The 19352-nt window shown below is 41.6% G+C and overlaps 2 protein-coding genes across 2 annotated transcripts; one reads left to right on the forward strand and one right to left on the reverse strand.

Moving 5' to 3' along the window:
• The first annotated feature begins 258 nt into the window (after positions 1-258).
• On the forward strand, positions 259-7190 carry bckdha (branched chain keto acid dehydrogenase E1 subunit alpha). Its single transcript, XM_026191721.1, has 8 exons — positions 259-582; positions 2161-2337; positions 2445-2531; positions 3199-3307; positions 4164-4325; positions 4421-4627; positions 4727-4868; positions 6247-7190. Exons 1-8 carry the CDS (start codon positions 469-471, stop codon positions 6587-6589), a joined length of 1341 nt encoding a protein of 446 aa, XP_026047506.1. The 5' UTR covers positions 259-468; the 3' UTR covers positions 6590-7190.
• Positions 7187-10587, reverse strand: b3gnt2l (UDP-GlcNAc:betaGal beta-1,3-N-acetylglucosaminyltransferase 2, like). The gene is made up of 2 exons (XM_026191722.1): positions 10384-10587; positions 7187-8820 (listed from the first exon to the last, which is right to left on the reverse strand). Exon 2 carries the CDS (start codon positions 8731-8733, stop codon positions 7474-7476), a length of 1260 nt encoding a protein of 419 aa, XP_026047507.1. The 5' UTR covers positions 8734-8820; positions 10384-10587; the 3' UTR covers positions 7187-7473.
• Positions 10588-19352: the final 8765 nt, after the last annotated feature.

Genomic DNA, 19352 nt, shown 5'->3' on the forward strand with positions numbered 1-19352 from the left:
CATTTATTTATTATTATTGTTATTCTACCACAAAAGAGTGTTAAATCTCGACAGCTTTAATCAATCATTTCTTCAGCTTGTGAAATACGTAAAAAGTGACAAATAAATTTCTTCCCGTTATACTATCTGTGCATCTTTTAAATCCTCACCTGCGGGGGGAAAGGGTGAAGGAGCGTAGTTAGTTCCGGCAGAACTACACCTACAGATTAAATGCTACGTAGCATTTCTTGCTTCACATTTTGGGGTTTTATTTTGAAGGCCTGAGCGGATGTGGAGGATACTGTAACCGACTTTAATGTTGCAATCAGTTTGCGACTCTCGGCCTGTAAACTGTGGATGAAAACAGGAAGGACAGCGAGTGGTGGTTATTAGCAGTTCCGTTGGCCAGATTTTTGCATATCCACCAGTGTAACTTCTCCTTACCTGGTGTACGGCGGCGGTTAAATCAAACAATTATTGAGTGTGCAGATGGCAGCTGTGAGCAGCATGAGCAAAATGTATGGGCTCTGTTTCCGCGCTGTCCGTCAGACAGCAGGACTGAAGGCATATCGACTGCTTCAGCGCAGAGGCTTCAGGGTAACTGTAAGTGAAAACTGCACTGTTTGGATTGAGCAATGAATAAATTATGGGAGGCTGGACTGGAGATAACGCTGTCATTAAGAACCCGGGATACAGCAAGGCTCACGAAAGAGTATCGTCCAACTCAATCAAGTAGAAATACTGTTAAAAATAAACTGAATCTTTTAATAAGTTTTGGGGTTAGGTCTTGTTTGCACAAAGATTCTGGTTAGCTACGGAGCCGCTAACTTGGCTAACAACCTTGCTGAAATGCTATACCGATTCTCCAGTGTATCCGTGAAAAGTCAGACTAACTCTCACATAATTAGTGAATACATGTTTGACATTTACTAAACAACTTGAGTTGCAATAAATACTAATTTTACTTTTTGTTGTTTCGACTCTCACACCGGACTAGTTAGCCAGCCGGCTAAGGACTTAGCTAGCCTCTTTTCCATTGGTCGAACCAAGGGGCGTGAAGGAGGAAATCCGATGTCCTCGAATGCATCATTTTTTCAAAACAACTTTATTTAATTGCTGTTGCTACTGTATGTCCTTCACTGCTATTTTATTTCCTTCGATCGCTCCAGCACTTAAATCTGGATGTAACTCTTTAAAAATAATCTAATGTGGAGTTTCTAAAATCTGTATGGGAAAGAGATTTGTGAATTGTTGTTACAGCGGAACAATAGAACTACACTGGAAGGAGTACATACTTAATCACTTCCTCATTTATAAGAACCCAGACTTACGAAATTAATTCGTTCCCAAGGGTCTTTCGCAAGTCGAAAATTTGCATTTTGCCGTAACGCGGGCAGAAATATTGCCGTTAAGTGCCTTCATAACTTGATTTTTTTGTTAAATGGGGGTACTCGTAAGTCGGGGTTCCACTGTATTGTATTGTCTTCATTTTTCTGAAATTAAGCTTTCTAAAATCTCTAAAGGTTCAACCAGTGTTATTATAGTTAACTAAAACAAAACTAAAAACTTAAACTAGATGTTTAAAAAGTTACCTAAAATAAAAACTAGCCTTTTGAAAAATAAAATAAATAGTAAAACTAAGAATCAGTCACCAAACTTAATTTATAATTCAATTTTATGCATTTCATTAATGCAGTTCAGAGTCCTGGTGGACAAGCCTGTGGGGGGAAAAGAGCAAAATGAAATGAAGCAACACAAATATAAAACAATACATATATACACAATAGAAACTCAGGTACCGGTAAGTTGTTTGTGCACAGGTCTCTTAAGGACCTACCACAGCATTTCAGTCAGGTTAAAGGTTGTGACTTTACTGGGCCATTGGAACACCTTGAATTTCTTATTTTTCTGCTGTAGATTTGCTGCTTATTATCCAGTTGCATGACCCAGTGGTTGTCAGAGAGATGGCTTCACATTTGACTCTAGAATACTTTGGGATACAGAAGAGTTCACGATTGTGTGGCTGCAAAACAAGTTCAAATCGTCACCCCTCCACCACGTGCTTGACAGTTTGTATGAGTTGTGTGACCTGATATGCTGTGTTTGCTTTTCCTAGGGCCTTTCTTTGCCACAGCCACAATGAGATTGTTAATAAATAATGCTTGTATTCAATCCTTTCAGGTTCTTCAGCTGCAGCAGACCTTTGACTCTTCGCTGGAAAAGCCCCAGTTTCCAGGAGCCTCAGCCGAGTTTGTGGATCAGCTCGAGTTCATCCAGCCCAATGTCATCTCTGGGATCCCAGTGTACCGCGTGATGGACAGGCAGGGAAATATCATCAACCCCTCTCAAGACCCTCAGGTACAATCAGCCTGCCTGTGCTCCTGGTTCCCAAATGTGCCCCTAAGACCCCTGCAGTCTGTTGAGCCAATGTTAATTTGTCGATTATGTGTTTCTCTCCTACGCAGCTCTCCAAAGAGACAGTTTTGAACTTTTATCAGAAGATGACGATGCTGAACACAATGGACCGCATTCTTTATGAGTCTCAAAGACAGGTATGTTTCCTCCTGCATTTCCTGGCTCAACCTGATTATTTAAAACACAACATCAGCAGTTTTTGAACTTAAAAATAGGTGTTTCAAAGGGTATTTTCTTTATCCATCCGTCTATCTCCACTTATCTGCTGTCTTAGGGCGAGAGGCAGGGTACACCCTGGATAGGTCGCCAGTCTGCTGCAGGGCTTTTTTATGTTAATTATAATTTCAAATTAAAAATGAATGCATAAAAATTAGATAGGGGTTCTCGAGGACACAGGTCCATCTCATAGGGAAGTTGGGCGCTGACTAGGGAGTGTTTTTGACTTAAAGGCCAACTGTTGCTGATTACTGAAAGAAATCCAGTGAGAGCTCTTGAGTGATCCTGTGACACAAGCAGATATTCACTAAACCATTAGTTTTATTCCATCCAAATCTTTAGTCATTTTGGCTCGAGCTGAACTAAACAGCAAGTGAGTTTTAGTTTTTATGAAGGGAGGACACCAAATAGCTGTAAAAGAAAGAGGTGCACTTGATTTATAACAGCAAAACACAACGATTTCAGGTAAAATTAATGCAAAAAGTAATTATTTTTTCCCAGTTGTTTTATTTTCGTAATTGCTTAAAAAAAAAAAAAATCATACTTGAGATTACAGTCTGATTAACCGTCCAGCCCTGTCCGTTACAGGGTCGGATCTCCTTCTACATGACTAACTATGGTGAGGAGGGGACACACATCGGCAGTGCTGCTGCTCTGGATCCAAACGATCTGGTTTTTGGGCAATACAGAGAAGCTGGTAAGAATGAAATGTGGTTTCGTTTGGGCTTTTCCCCCAACTACTATAGTTCTATTTTTTTGGTCCATTGTTCATATGAACATTTTAATTGTAATCAAAACAGTTGACCACTTCAGTGTTCATTTCTACATCTCCTTTTGTTGTTGTTGTTATCACAAATGTCTTCCAGACAACATTTGAAACTGAACAAATTATTTTGCAGTATGGTCAAATGATTACTACAGAAAAAAACTTGTTTATATGAGAATTTAACAAGAATATTTATTGCTTACAAACTGAGTTCATCCGGTTTCCAAAAATTAGTAAAGTTTAGTCAAATTAATAAAATCCAGTGAGTCAAAAACTATTTGCCTCAGTGCCACACAGTATAACCAGCTGTAGGCTAACTGGCATCAGCAGTGCTCCCTCTCATAGTTTAAGGTTTTACCAAAGTAATAAGACTCTTGCCTACCTTATAAAAAGATCATTCCAAGCATGTTAGATAGTTTAGCGAAAGGGATGTGGTGCACAATAATCACATTCCTCCTGTGCTCTTCTGACTATTCTATTCACCGTGATTTTTGTATTTATCAGTGAGAGAATAACAATCATCACTTCAGTATGAGGAATAATAATCATAGCATCAATATAAGGATTCAGACGTGAGCAAATTCTGAGGGGAAGATTGCTGAAATTATCAGAATGGACACATTTGAATGTAAAACACAAATATGTTTTACATTCAAAAAAACTGACCACAACAAAAAAAGGGTTCCCAAGTCTCCAGTCCTTATTTTAATATCCCCACTGTTTGCTCCTTCAGTCGGTCTGGTTCTCTTGTCTTGTGAGAAATCGTGCGACACATCTTCTATTACAGGAGTGCTGATGTACCGAGGCTTTCCTCTGGATCACTTCATGGCTCAGTGTTACGCCAATGCTGATGACCTCGGAAAGGGCCGGCAGATGCCCGTCCACTATGGCTCCAAAGATCTGAACTTTGTCACCATCTCATCTCCTCTGGCCACACAGATTCCTCAGGGTGAGCTCCACGCCTGTGTATTTACCTCTGCTGCCTGAAGCAGGATAGACAAACACACAGCTGTAAATATGTCTGTGGCTCTGTGTCTCTTTCAGCGGCTGGAGCTGCGTATGCAGTCAAGAGAGAGAACACAAACCGTGCCGTCATTTGCTATTTTGGAGAAGGAGCAGCTAGCGAAGGGGATGCACACGCCGGCTTCAACTTCTCTGCCACCCTTGAGTGCCCACTGATATTTTTTTGCCGCAACAATGGCTACGCCATCTCTACCCCTACAAACGAACAGTATAGAGGTGATGGCATCGGTAAGGCTGAATGTGATTTTTCTGCCACTTTTCTGCTGCTGTCTGATTGATGTTCCAGCTGCTCTTATCCACACACCTCTGGTTCTTTTTCTTTAACAGCTGCTCGTGGTCCTGGTTATGGCATGTTGTCCATTCGTGTTGATGGTAATGATGTGTTTGCTGTGTACAACGCTACAAAGGAAGCGAGGCGCAGGGCTGTGGCTGAGAACCAGCCATTCCTCATTGAGGCAATGACCTACAGGTTTGTTAATGTTTGAGTGATTTTGTCTGCGTTTGAAAGGACATGTGGAACAGTTTTTAGGCTGACAGTTCATCACTAACATTTTCTTCATTCTTTATTAATGTTTCATTTTACTACTGAAATTTAACACTTGAATGGACAGCATCAAATAAATAAGTAAATGCACTCAACAGAATTTGGTTAGGTACACCTTGCCTAGTAATGGGTTGGAGATTTTGTTCCATATTGACATGATGGCATCATGCAGTTTCTGCAGATTTGTCTGCTGCACCTCCATGATTTGAATTTTCTTTTTCACCACATGCCAACGGTGCGCTGTTGGACTGAGATCTGGTGATTGTGGAGGGATGTTTGAGTACAGTGAACTCATTGTCATGTTTAAAAAAAAAACTGTTTGAGGTTATTTGACCTTTGCGACATAACAAATGATCCTGCTGGAAGCAATAAAATTCAATCCTCAGTTAATACTAAGTGAAAATTTCCCCCACACCACGAAAACACCATCACCAGCCTGAAACGTTCACATAAAGCAGGATGGATGGAGGTTTCCATGTTCATCTCAAATTCCGATACTCCCATCTGGAAAATAAACGGTTTCCTGTTCTTGGCTCCCAGTGTAGTCTTTGGTGCTGAAGCTCATCTACTTCAGTTTGAACAGGTTCATGTGCTCTGACCATTCTCCTCATACCTCGGGAATCAACAAGATGTTTTGTTCAGAGAGCTGCCACTCACTTTTGGCGGACAGACCAACAACAGCACGAGCCAGAGTGGCCCACAGACATACTTAAGAGACCAGTTTGTACGCTGCCTTCATGTAATATAGCTGGACAGGCAGCAAACCTCTGCTGGACTACAAAACCAACTTTAACCTTGTAGACTGACAGCCGTGTCAGAAGTTTGAAGCCATCTAACAAAAATGTGATTATGTAGTTAAAATAGTCAATTTTCTTTGTGTAAACTAAAGCCAGCTGCTAATGAGGACTGAACTGTGCAGTTCATCAAGTAAATATGGCACTTTACAAAAGCCAGGTGGCTTTCTTTTAGCTGTGATCATTTTTTAATTTCGCTGTTGTTTTAAGATTATCGATATGCACCTTTACCAGAATGCAAGGGTTTTACCCCCTAAGCCATAAAAGGCTCATTAGATATTGGCAGTAAAGTGAAAATATATTTGATCATCTAAATATTATTAAAGGTTTATAGTTAGAAACGCTTAATTTTATGTTGCTATAATGGAAATTGTGATTTGGTGTAGAATTTTAAAAGTACATTTTTGGGTTGTAATTGAAGAGTGCTGTACACCACAGATGTACTCATCCTGAAACAGCGAAAGTATGAAAAGTCATGTTAAGAAATATGTATTTTGTTGATTCTTCAGAATTGGCCACCACAGCACCAGCGATGACAGCTCGGCGTACCGTTCAGTGGATGAAGTGAACTATTGGGACAAACAGGACCATCCCATTTCCAGGCTGAGACATTACATGACAGCCCGCGGATGGTGGAGTGAAGATGACGAGAGGAGCTGGCGAAAACAATCGCGCAAGACGGTGATGGAGGCGTTTGAGAGGGCTGAAAGGCGGCTCAAACCCAATCCTGAACTGTTGTTCACAGACGTGTACCAGGAGATGATACCCAGCCTGAACAAGCAGAGAGAGTCCCTGTGGAGACATGTGCAGCAGTACAAAGAGAACTACCCACTAGACTTGTATGAAAAATAACTTTTTTGCTACGGGGCAAAACGAGTTGAAGTTTGGTTGATAAATAGACTGTTGCACAGTTTTAGCTGTATTCATAAAAGGTAGTTTTGATACTTGTCATTTCTTTCTGCATGACAGCGGGGAGAAAGATTGTGGTTGCAAAACAAAACTCCAAGCTCTTCATGTGTCTGGGTTTGGTGCCTTAAGTTAATAAGATTTACTATTGGTAGTAAAGCTTCTCAAATTTAAATTCACACCTTTATTTCACATTAATTCCAGGTTCTGTAATGTTCTGCAAGTACACTAGAATCACCTGCTGCAGTGTGAATGCATTACTCACAATATAAACACAACAGCGGGCAAAAAAAATGGAACTTGACTTTGTGTTTCTTCTCTTCTTACACTCCTGTTCAGTGACGTCTAACAGGTTTTATTGTGTGTCACTGAAGTGACCGCTTTAACGTATTTCAAAGAACTATTAAAATGCTTCTTAGTATACACACTCAAATTTTAGATGTGATGGTATGCTGTGGTGATGTTACACACTGTTCGAAATCCCAGAACTGTACACTTACCTAGCTCGTGATTGGTGTTTCGTGGAAAATAAACTAAGGAACATTCATTCTTGTTTTTATTTCATTTCAGTTGTATGGCCGGTTTGACCTACATGTGATTTAATGCCTGAATGGGCAATCAAATGCCTTTCCATGATGACACCCAGTCTGGTAACAAAATCAAGCTGCTTTACGGCAACTTAATTTTGTTCACAATACATTTCTTTTTTTGCTGGCAAGATGGTCTATAGAAAATCAACTCTGCAAAACCATGAATAGTACATTAGTGGAGAAACAAATCTTTAATATGCAAGTGCAGTCACTATTTGCCATCTTCATAACCAGTCCCGTTCAACAAGCCAACAGGGAGCTGTTAATCCCCTTCCACAACTTTTTTAACTCCTGTGGGGACCTCTGGTGAACCAGAATAAGGTTTTTATATGCACAGAGATCCTCACGATCTTCTGCTCTGATATCAAATGTCTGAAATCCTGAGTGTGCCTCAGGAGAAATCCCTAAAGCCATGAAACACATCCCAACATAGGCATCATCAATGGGGAAGAAAGGAATGATGTGTAAAAGTGAATAGAGGGATTCTAGCAAAGATCCAGAGATAAGATAGCCACCTCCACCAGCATAAGGAGGGTATGGGCCATCGTAGAAGCTCATAGGGATGTAGTATTTGCTATTTGAGTCCCTGAGGGGACTTCCAGCACTTATAACATGACCAGCATACAAACTAGATACTTTAGAAGCCTCGAGAGACTCGATGTACCTGACCAGTGCTGGGGTGTTGACAAATACATCATCATCCCCACTAAAGACAAAGGAGACATGAGGACAGCTTTTCAATGTCCAGTCGAGCAACATGTTCATTTTGAGCGTCAGGTTTAGAAATGTTTCATGGAAGTCCCACTGCAGGATATCCCCATAGAGTTTTGCTTCAAATGACAGCAGTGGGGTCAGGTCAGGATCTTGTGGTGGGGAGCTCCCCAGAAGGAACACCATACGCACTTTGAGTCCATTTGGATACGTCATCTCTCGGCCCCACGTCTCTCGCACTGCCTGCCTCTGTTCAAAGTTTCTGGGAGATGACTTGATGGCAAAAAGCAACAAGGTGTGGCTCTCCGTCTTCCTTTTACTGAAACCACATTTGTTGGGCTGATCAATCAGAATTGGGGCAGTCCTGCAGTTCATCCCCTCCAGAAAATCCCGAAATTGGACAGGGTAGGAGCTGAAGTCATGCACGTTGATTTGCAGAAACTCTTGATTTGTCAGCCTGCAGTTAGACCAGTTAGAGTTTTGATTGAATGGGTTTCCTCCCTTGTCCAGATTCATCAGGGCTGAGTACAGTAAACGGTTCCAGTAAGCTCTGCTTTTAGGAATGGTCTGTCTGAAGCCAGCTGAAACATTGTGTAAATGAACATGCCTGGTAATGCCCTTCTGTTGGGGAAATTGTGTTCTTACACTCCGTAAACTGTGGGTGGTCTCCACCTGGACAGTCATGTAGAAAACGATTAAAATTAAAGAGAAGAAAAGAACCATAACACTGAATGTCTGAATACGCGTAATTGACTTGAGGTAAGTAAGCAAAGCTGCGACTTGTGCCATTCTAGATATGAGTCATCTTTCATGGGGACTGGACAATATGCTGTATTCCAGGTTACACCAACTCAGTAGGTTACAAACGGGAAGTACCTGTCAACAGGGGGCAAAAAAAGCAATATTACATCAGAAACTAAAAAGGGCCCAACCTCAAAAGAAATGCATTCACTCTTTAAAAATAGAAATGTATATAGGGCAGCTTATTTGAATTTTTTAAAAGGCAGATTTTGAAGAAAACACAAAAATGTTAAGCTAGAAATAGAGTAGAAGACTATGATGGAGTCCTGGTCTAATCTTGATAACATATTTTAAATGCTGAGGTGACACAACAGGATCGTTAGCCTCAGTGACATAATTACTAATTACACTTCTGTCAGCAAATTATTACCTATTAAAGATCACAGCATCATGATGTAGTTTTACTAAGTTAAAAATTTGTTACTTATACAGCACAGATTCACAAAAACAGTCACCTCCATGTTTGTTTGTTTTTCCATAGGCCTAACTTCAAAAAGTATGATAGGCTAGAGGGTGGGGCCATAAGATCATTAGTAATCTAATGCAGTTTCTGTAATACAATGAACTCTTAATGCTGAATAAAACACTTCAATGTAAGCAGATTATCCCAAATTATGCATTCGTGAATAAATTGGAATTTACATTTCCCAGCTGGAATTTGAATGTGAATGTGACCGCCCCCGTCTCGGATTTGCTACTCTGAAAGTCAACCCCGAGTTAATGATTCAAGTAGCGACAGTGAACGTGGACAATAGAAAAGCTGTAAACGTTTAATGTGTACTGCCACCGTTGTGGATTTATGACTGCACTGAACAGCCTGGCCATCGCTGTTTTAAAGCGCAAAAATCAAGTATTGTGTTGTGTTGCCAGTGATGCTTGAATGGCTCTTCCTCGCTAATCATGCGCGCGAGAGTGACGTCCCTCCCGAGTTCCGATTAATCCAACGCGGAAAGTTGAATTTGCAAACATTTCGTAGGATTTTTTTCAAACCTTTTACAAGGAAGGGTGAAAAGCGGCTTTTAATTAGTTAAGGCAGAACAGTATATAACACATATGTTTCCCCTGAATCAATCTATAAATACAAATACACACACATTTATTTATTTTATTAAAGTACTTATTTAGTTCTACTTCCTAATCGACTTACCAGTGTTCAACACAGTTGGATAACCAATTAAACGGCAGTTAAATTAAGAACACCTCTCCAATCCACGTATAATATCAGTGCAAGTGTGTACTGTTAAAACATATTTCTAAGGATATCCAACTGACAAAGATGGAAAAAAGTAGCTTGTAGCCGAATCTGCTAAAAAATGCACCTGCGAACATGTTTGCTCGCCGGTTTTTAATTAGAGGCGAGCAGAGATATAAAGGAGAAACGTCTCGATGGCTGAGGAGAGGAGAAACCTAACAATTAAAAATGCCTTAAAGGACTTCCTCTCTTTTTCTTTCACGCGAGAGCCTTTGTTTCGTAAGCACAAGACTAACTTTGAACGTTTGACATTTTTAATTTTAATTTATGCATGATTTGGTTCAATTGTTATATAACTGCGCAAACTTTACACCTAAGCGGAAGACAACCCCTTAAAAACAAAAAAAAGTGAAACCAATGATAAATGAGTTGCGGAAAATACTTACTGATCGGATTACTGTAAAGCAAGAGGAAAAAATCAAATTAGTTTCCAAGTGTCCTCAGGTACCGCAAACAGATCCGCAGGAGCGCAAAACCTGATCATTTAGCTTTACAATCCTGTTTCTGTTCAGCAGGCGAGGGAGAAATCCCACTTAATGCAGGTGCAGGACTGTATGAGATCAAGTGTTCCCTTCCCACATGTTGAAACCACGCCCACGAGACAGGTATGTTCAAACGTTTGACCGGAAACATCACAAATAATTTAAGACCAATTGTTCACTGACAAAATCATCTGGATACATGAGCACATTGTTCAGATCACTAGAGCTCTTTTTTTTCTTTAATATATTGCATCTCTGCAGGCGTTAAAAACTGTTTGTTTGTTTTTGTTGTTGTTTTGTTTTTCCTTTTCAGCCTGAGCCTAAGACAGAAAAACACAACTCAAACATTAAGAAGAAAAAAAAACATACACTCTTACACTCCTACACGGATGGAAACCATGCAAATGCTCACAAAGTTGAAGGACATCCATCACCTTCTTTTATGGAAATTTTGTTAAACTTGCTGTTAATGGATATGAAAACAATTAGCAAATTAATTACTTGTGTTTATAAAAGCATGCTTTATAAATCTTCATCAAATCAAGTCCAAATCCTGAGAAATTTGCATCATAAGTCAGAGGGGGTATATATTCATTGGAAAAACCTCAGACAGACACTCTTGGCCTCTGCAGCTGAGATCAACCACTATTTAATTAGAGGCGCTCTCCTTTGTCAAAACAGTACACATATGCATTCAAAATCACCAAAGCAAATTTGAGCCTTTATCAATATTGGCATTTTGGTTTTGGTTGGTATTGGTATTGCAGCACAATTATGAATAACTGAACTATTTCTGGGCCAATACCTGATTCATAATAATATACAACTTACATACTGTGTGAAGCCTGCACTCAGAAAGGTAGTGTTCAGCGGATAGAATTTGAGAGAATACTGCAGGAAAGAAATGGTATCTGTGAATACAAAGGGTAATGGTCAAACAATTATGAAGGCTGCTAGTATGGAAGTGAGAGGTCAAGGCAAAAAAGAAGAATGCAAGTTATTTGTTTAGGGCTTATAAGCAGGATAGGCAATTTGGCGAAGGTCACTCTCCTCATCCTCTGTATGGTTTTCTTGATACAGAGAAGCATGGTGGTGAGCCACTGGGCCAACTGAGAAATGGTGTCAAATTCTTCTATTTTGTATAGTATGTTATTGTATTTTATCTTTTCCTATTCTGTAGTGTTTTTCTTAATTTTTACTGCTCTTGACTTGTACTTTTGTTTTTAACTTAGCTTTTGAAACAAATTAGTTTGACTTTCATTCGGCCTGCACTACACCACATAAATGCAATTTTAAGTATAATTGTACTATTATTTCTTTGTTCTGCCCGCAATGCGGTTTTATTGTAAAGCACTTTGATGTACAGTAGTCTTTTAAATGTGCTATATAAATAAACTTTGACTTGACTTGACTGGCTACCTCCCTGCACTTTTTTGGGGGGGAGGTAACAATGTTTAAAACAATAACAATAATAATATTTATATTTATAACAAGGTGCGATAATAATGAATGTGCAATAATAACAGTGTGCAATACACATACTCTTCTTCTTCTTCTTCTTCTTTTTACTAAGTTAATATACTGTGTTGTGTTGTTTGTGTTGCGTTGTGATGTATCATATGGTGTCGTGTTGTGTTATATGTAGTGCTGACATAGGACAGTTTTACAATCTCATTGTACTATTGTACTATGTATGACTGTGCAATGACAATAAAGGTTTATCTTATCCTGTCTCATCGGTATGGATGCTGATAAAGCATCCATACTGTAGTATTGTTCTTCAAATCTTTATTATTTATTAATTCGTTTATTATATCATTTATTTGATCCATTTGCAAAGGCAAATTAAACTCCCTCAAAAACAACTTATTTTTGTGTACATTTCAGATAAAAATAGGTTTGTTTCTCCGTGTTGACATCTGGTCTGGACGTCATTATAGGACGGAGTAAACCCACTGTCAAAAGCAAAAAGCATTGAAGCACTGCACATACTGGTGACAATAAAAGGGAGTAGAAACTGACCAAACTTATTTAGCGTCAGCGGACCGGTTTGATAACCTTTCATATGATAACTATGTAGTGGCATCAGGGTACTGATTCAAATACACATTTCAGTCAAGGTACACTCACAGACAAATCTGACCCACTACTCATTGCCATTCCCATAATATTGCTTACTTTATGTGCTACTAGACAAAAACACGTATAAGGAAGAAACAGAAATCTTCTCAGAGAAATCCTCTTTTTATCCTTCCTTAGGTCCTCAGTGTGTCACAACTTGATTGTGCCCCTCCAGTTTCTACACCTGCTCAGCCTCCACCTTCATACAACAGTTTACGTAGCAGTGATTGATAATCCTGGAAGGCAGCTTTTATAGCCTCTACCACCATACAACAGAGTTGGACAGCATGTGGCATAGGCGGATTGTTGTAGCAACTCAGTAACAACCAGAACATTTTTACCACCGGGGGTTTCACATCAACAAGTTTTTCTCCCATAGTCAACCACACGCGACAACAATGTGCAGACCCTCCAGTTGACCCCTCGAATGTTAATGGCTCAGGTGGCAGTGGCTACTGAACAGCCCATTCTGGTTTTTAGACTTTGGTTAGTGCCACAAATTTAAAAGTCATGATTCATTTGCCGCACCCAAAGGACTCAAGCAAGACAATGTTACCTGCAGAGAATTTAACCCTACTGTGGCTGCTGGCTGCTGGTGCTAAATGCAGGGAGCAGCAAACTGGATTTTCTCTCTTGTTGTGCACACAAAAAGAACTGTTCAGTTGGTAGCGCTATCAATAATAGCACCTTTAGTTCTATCACAGGAGGAAGCTGCAGCTATTCCAGCCCTTCAAGAAGTCTTTAAGACACTGCAGGCTCAAGGTAAATATGATATAGACCTCATTGATTACCCCAAAATGTGATTATAGGCCTCACCAACAACAATAGCCATTAAATTGCCTTTTCGCCCTACTATTACCCCCATTTTTGGGTCTTTGAGGGAAGCAGGATTGATCGTTCCACGATCAGTCCGGCTTCCAATGTTCCAAATCCTTACACCATCTTTCCTCATCTGCTTCCTGATGTTTGCTGGTTTTCTCTGATTCTTTTATCTGGGACGCAGTATTCATTTACCTTAATCTTAAGGGGAAAGGTTACACACACACACTTGCCTGTGTCTCGGCTACTGTGAGGCTTCCACCTTTTACAATGATTTGAGTTCAGAATCACTGCAACTGATGAGTGACAAATCACTTCAACTCACTTGTTGTATTTTGAGAATTTAATCTGCAGCTCAAATAAAAAAACAATGTGATGTTGACATTGTGATGTTACAGATGAGACACAAAGTCTGTCTTTCTAGACTTAAGCAACAGATCAACTTTTTTGGTCATGTGATCACAGCTAAGGGCAACTCCCTTTCACCCAATTGTGTTGAAATGATTCATAAAATAGCAAAACCTGTAACAAAGAAGCAAGTGTCTTTTCTAGGAATGTGCTTCTAGTCTCTCACATTTATCCCCAACTATGTTGTTTTGGAAACACCACTTTGCACACTATTGTGCATGGGAAACTGAGCAAGCTTTTTTTGTTTAATTTAAAACTTCAGTTCATTCAGAACAGAAGTCCACAATGTTGCCTGCTGCTGGAGAAGGGAAGAAGCATAATTGTGTTTCTGTGCTAAATGAAGCATGTTCCCCTCATGCAGTTCTCTCTGAGACACCTATTACCTGATTTTGTTATTATTGTAGATTGTTCACCATCTCGACATCCAGCCACTGGTCAGAATCCAGTGAGCTATGCAGTTTTCACACAGTATGGAGTTTTTAAATCTGGTTATTCTGCCTTCTTTATGTAAGCCTTGCACACTGCTGAGTTGGTTGCCCTCACTGAACCATGAAAACTGGCTAAAGTTAAAACAGCATCAACACCACTACAAAGTGGCTTCCCTGCTAGATCCTGTCCTTCTGCCAAAGGCTGTTGCTGTGTGGCAAGCTCACACTAGCAACCCTAACCCAGTTTCTACAGGGCGGATGTAGTTCCTTGAGCAGGAGCTGAGCAGGAGGTGACACGTACACACACGCGCGCGCGAGCACACTCACACACACACACACACACACACACACACACACACACACACACACACACACACACACACACACAAAACTCCTTGAAGAGTAACAAGGAGTTTGTCACTTGAAGAGTGACATATCTCCCTCCCTCCCTGCTATGCAACAGGTTTCCACTGATGCTTTGGAAGAAAAAACATGGCTGCGTTTTTCAGGATGGTATCTGGCACGGGCCTAATAACAAACCATCTCTGCCTACACATTTTTTCTCCATAATGCTGAATTGGCCAGAATGTTTGATTCGATTTAACAAAACCGATTCACCACAGGCTTCACTACTTACACACCAACGTTTTAGCAGTCTTTGTGCCTTTGTTTGTGCAACGTATAATTCTAGGCGAGGCACACCACTACCCTAATGGGCACACCCAATTCTGATAAACCATTTTGATATGTGATGATTGATCATTTTTTTAAAGTATTAATATGTGGAAAGCACATCCCATAGGAGAGATTTAAGAAAAAAATTCAATTTTGTGAAATCAGTTGACTCAAAGTCTTCTAGACATCCAAAGTTTCAGCAAACGTGTGCATCCAAACTAAAAAAAAAGTACTAAAACTAAGAATATTTTATTTTTAGCTAGTTTTCCAGATTCACAAAATCATTTTAGCTAGTTCTTAGATTTGTTTTACTTAACTATAACTATCCTGGTGCTGCAGTTTCCTCTTCACAATGCCCAGTGTAATGTAAATAAAGAGCAGCAGGAGTATGAGTCCAGCTTTCTGACAAATGAAGAAACTAAATGAAATGTAGAGAATATATTGTTAGTGCCCACACTGTGTGGTGTTGTATAAGATGCATTGCTTATCCTGGCAGAGTATGGGGATCATATTGTTGGTAGTTGCCTGCTTTGCTCATCATCAAGGTCTTTTGTGTTTCATATCATCAGAAATTATATAAATTCTGTAAATCTAACATAGCTGTGAAGAAAACAAGTTGCATTTGTTTGCATGAATTTTATTGTGACTTGGGTACATTCATTACTTCTGTGTGGTGATAGAGCTACAATGACGACATTTGTAGTGTTTCTAAGCAGCAGAACTTGCCTTAAGGCATCATTGCCTCTAAGGTGGCATGTAAAACATATGAGATATTAAACTGTACCAGTCCTTTAAAAATCTTAAATAGTAAGAGACATTTGGAATGATACTGATCTGAATTGAAAGATTAAGAACGTTTATCCTATATTTCGGTTTAACCCCCCTGTTGTTCTGGGGTAATTTTTGACCCCCAAAGAAATCTTTTGCCATCAAAATGTGTTTTTTATTCATCAAATGGTCTGAAAATAAGTTGTTCAATACTATGCTATGCATGATTAGAATAAGTTTTGTATATTTTTATTGGTTTATGGATTTTTAAATTTAATCTAATAACACCTGTTGTCCTCTGAGGACAGTACAAAGTGGTGCAAAGGGTCATATTGTCACACCATACTGCTTTCAAACATCTTTGATCTTGGATCATTGATGTGTGGGGTCAAACAGTGGTCATAACAACAACAAAACAGGCAGTATAATGAGAAGGCAGGTGCTCTACATTGCACTTGAGGCTTGCGTGCTAATTTGTTTTTTTACCATGTTGTGCAAAAAGGAATGACCAGAAGAACAATGCATATATTTTCCTGTAATATAATCAGGAGGAAGAATCAACTGATGAGGAGGATCCAGGGTTAGAAGATAAGGAAAATATAGCCAATATTTAGACGCCATGCTACTTCTTTCTCTGCAGAAGTGGAAGAAAGGTATAAAGTGAAGGAAATTGATGAAGATGATGATGATGAGGAATTTGAAATATGTTCAAATAAGCTCTCAGGCATCCAGACATAGTAGTTGAGGGAGCTTGGAAAGATAATGACTGGGCTTCTTGAAGTTTCTTCACTTTTCAGGATGTGAAACTGAAATAGAAGATGTGTCAGAAGACTGCACATCTTTCATTTCAATTATGATGAAGATGAAGAATCAATCAAGAAAGAGGAGTCAGCTGAGGTATAGGAATATATGCAGTCATATGAGGAAATATTGATCTGGTCTTCTATCGTTCCCAGTGACAGACGATGCGTGACTGTCTCATGTGCCTTCTTTCACTGTCACAGAGAGAGACAATCTACCATGGCCTAAATACATACTCTATGCCAGGTCTCGTATTGATGACTTGAAATCCTCTTCAGTGCTCACTCAAGCACTCAAAGCGTTATACACCATGTATCATGCTTTCTAACATTTACATGCCAATGGATGCATCAGAGACCAAGTTGGGGCTCAGCAAGTTGCCCAAGGACACCTTGGTAAGAACTCCAGACTGGAGCACATAGAGGTTGAACCAACAACCATCCAATTAGTAGATGACCAGCTCTACAGCCAACTCAATGACAAACAAGGAGGGACAACAAGAGATGAAGAAAGGTGGATCGAATGCAACTACAGGCATTCCAAGTAAACCGGGGAACTATGAGATAAAAATATGGGCAGTATGTGATGCCAGGTCCAGCTGTACATGGAACATGCTAGACTATGATGGCACATTGCTGGCCTGCAGTCAGGCACGCAAGTTGCCCTTATCATTAGAGAAGGTCTCCAAAAGAAAATGACCACCTGTGACAACTTGTTTACTTCATATGCCCTTGGCCTGGAACTGCTGAAAAGAAAGCTGTACTGCGGGACCAGTACAGAGGAATAAACCTGAGCTTCCTCCTTGTGCCAAATTTGGACACGGCTTGGTTCTTATCAAAGTTTGCCTTCACTAAGACCCATGCCCTGGTGTCCTACCATGCCAAAACACAGAAATTGTCAGGTAGTGAGTTGGAATAAAGTTGAATAAAACCTTGAAACACAGAGATGGGTGATTTTTTATGCTTTATGCTTTATCAACAGTCAAACCATCCATCCATCCATCCATCCATCCATCTTCAACCGCTTATCCGAGGCCGGGTCGCGGGGGCAGCAGCCTAAGCAAAGAGGCCCAGACCTCCCTCTCCCCAGCCACCTCCTCCAGCTTATCCGGGGGAATACCAAGGCGTTCCCAGGCCAGCCGAGAGATATAATCTCTCCAGCGTGTCCTGGGTCTTCCCCAGGGCCTCCTCCCGGTGGGACATGCCTGGAACACCTCACCCAGGAGGCGCCCAGGGGGCATCCTTGTCAGATGCCCGAACCACCTCAGCTGACTCCTTTCGATGTGGAGCAGCAGCGGCTCTACTCTGAGCCCCTCCCGGATGGCCGAACTTCTCACCCTATCTCTAAGGGAGAGGCCAGCCACCCTTCGGAGGAAGCTCATTTCCGCCGCTTGTATCCGCGATCTCGTTCTTTCGGTCACTACCCACAGCTCGTGGCCATAGGTGAGGGTAGGGACGTAGATCGACCGGTAAATTGAGAGCTTCGCTTTTACACTCAGCTCCCTCTTCACCACAACGGACCGGTGCAGCGTCCGCATTACAGCAACTGCAGCACCAATCCGTCTGTCAATCTCCGGCTCCCTTCTCCCATCACTCGCGAACAAGACCCCGAGATACTTGAACTCCTCCACTTGGGGCAGGAACTCATCCCCGACCCGGAGAGGGCACTCCACCCTTTTCCGGCTGAGAACCATGGCCTCAGATTTGGAGGTGCTGATCCTCATTCCCGCTGCTTCACACTCGGCTGCGAACCGTTCCAGTGCGAGCTGGAGGCCCTCACCTGATGAAGCCAACAGAACCACATCATCCGCAAAAATCAGAGATGAGATTCTGAGGCCACCAAAGCGAAAGCCCTCCGCCACTTGGCTGCGCCTAGAAATCCTGTCCATAAAAATTATGAACAGAACCGGAGACAAAGGGCAGCCCTGGCGGAGCCCATCACCCACCGGGAACGAGTCCGACTTATTGCCGGCAATGCGAACCAAGCTCCTGCAACGGTTGTATAGGGATCGAATGGCCCGTAGCAATGGGCCAGACACCCCATACTCCCGCAGCACCTCCCACAGGACACCCCGAGGGACACGGTCGAATGCCTTCTCCAAGTCCACAAAACACATGTAGACTGGTTGGGCAAACTCCCATGCGCCCTCAAGTACCCTCGAGAGGATAAAGAGCTGGTCCAGTGTTCCGCGGCCAGGACGAAAACCGCATTGTTCCTCCTGTATCCGAGGTTCGACTAGCGGACGAACTCTCCTTTCCAGCACCCTGGCATAGACTTTCCCAGGGAGGCTGAGGAGTGTGATCCCCCTGTAGTTGGAACACACCCTCCGGTCCCCCTTCTTAAAGATGGGGACCACCACCCCGGTCTGCCAGTCCACAGGTACTGCCCCTGATCTCCACGCAACATTGCAAAGGCGTGTCAACCAGGACAGCCCTACAACGTCCAGAGCCTTCAGGAACTCGGGGCGGACCTCGTCAACACCAGGGGCTCAGCCACCAAGGAGTTGTTTAACTGCCTCAGTGACCTCGCCCCCGGAAATTGGCGGGTCATTCCCCTCATCCCCAGACTCTGCTTCCTCCTCGGAAGACGTGTCAGTGGGATTAAGGAGGTCCTCGAAGTATTCCTTCCACCGCCTGACAATTTTCTCAGTCGACGTCAACAGCGCTCCACCAGCACTATACACAGTGCAGGTAGAGCACCGCTTTCCCCTCCTGAGACGCCTGACGGTTTGCCAGAATCTCTTCGAGGCAGTCCGAAAGTCTTTTTCCATGGCCTCTCCGAACTCCTCCCACACCCGAGTTTTTGCTTCAGCCACTGCCCGAGCCGCATTCCGCTTGGCCTGTCGATACCTGT

This window comes from Astatotilapia calliptera, chromosome 14 (assembly GCF_900246225.1).
Source record: "Astatotilapia calliptera chromosome 14, fAstCal1.2, whole genome shotgun sequence".
Taxonomy (NCBI): domain Eukaryota; kingdom Metazoa; phylum Chordata; class Actinopteri; order Cichliformes; family Cichlidae; genus Astatotilapia; species Astatotilapia calliptera.

Excerpts from the sequence above, each read along its gene's own strand:
- bckdha (XM_026191721.1), top strand. The coding sequence starts at position 469 with ATGGCAGCTGTGAGCAGCATGAGCAAAATGTATGGGCTCTGTTTCCGC. Across the intron at positions 4,628-4,726 it reads GTATAGAGGTGATGGCATCG|CTGCTCGTGGTCCTGGTTAT; the intron begins GTAAGGCTGAAT and ends TTTCTTTAACAG. Across the intron at positions 4,869-6,246 it reads ATTGAGGCAATGACCTACAG|AATTGGCCACCACAGCACCA; the intron begins GTTTGTTAATGT and ends TTGATTCTTCAG.
- b3gnt2l (XM_026191722.1), bottom strand. The coding sequence starts at position 8,733 with ATGGCACAAGTCGCAGCTTTGCTTACTTACCTCAAGTCAATTACGCGT.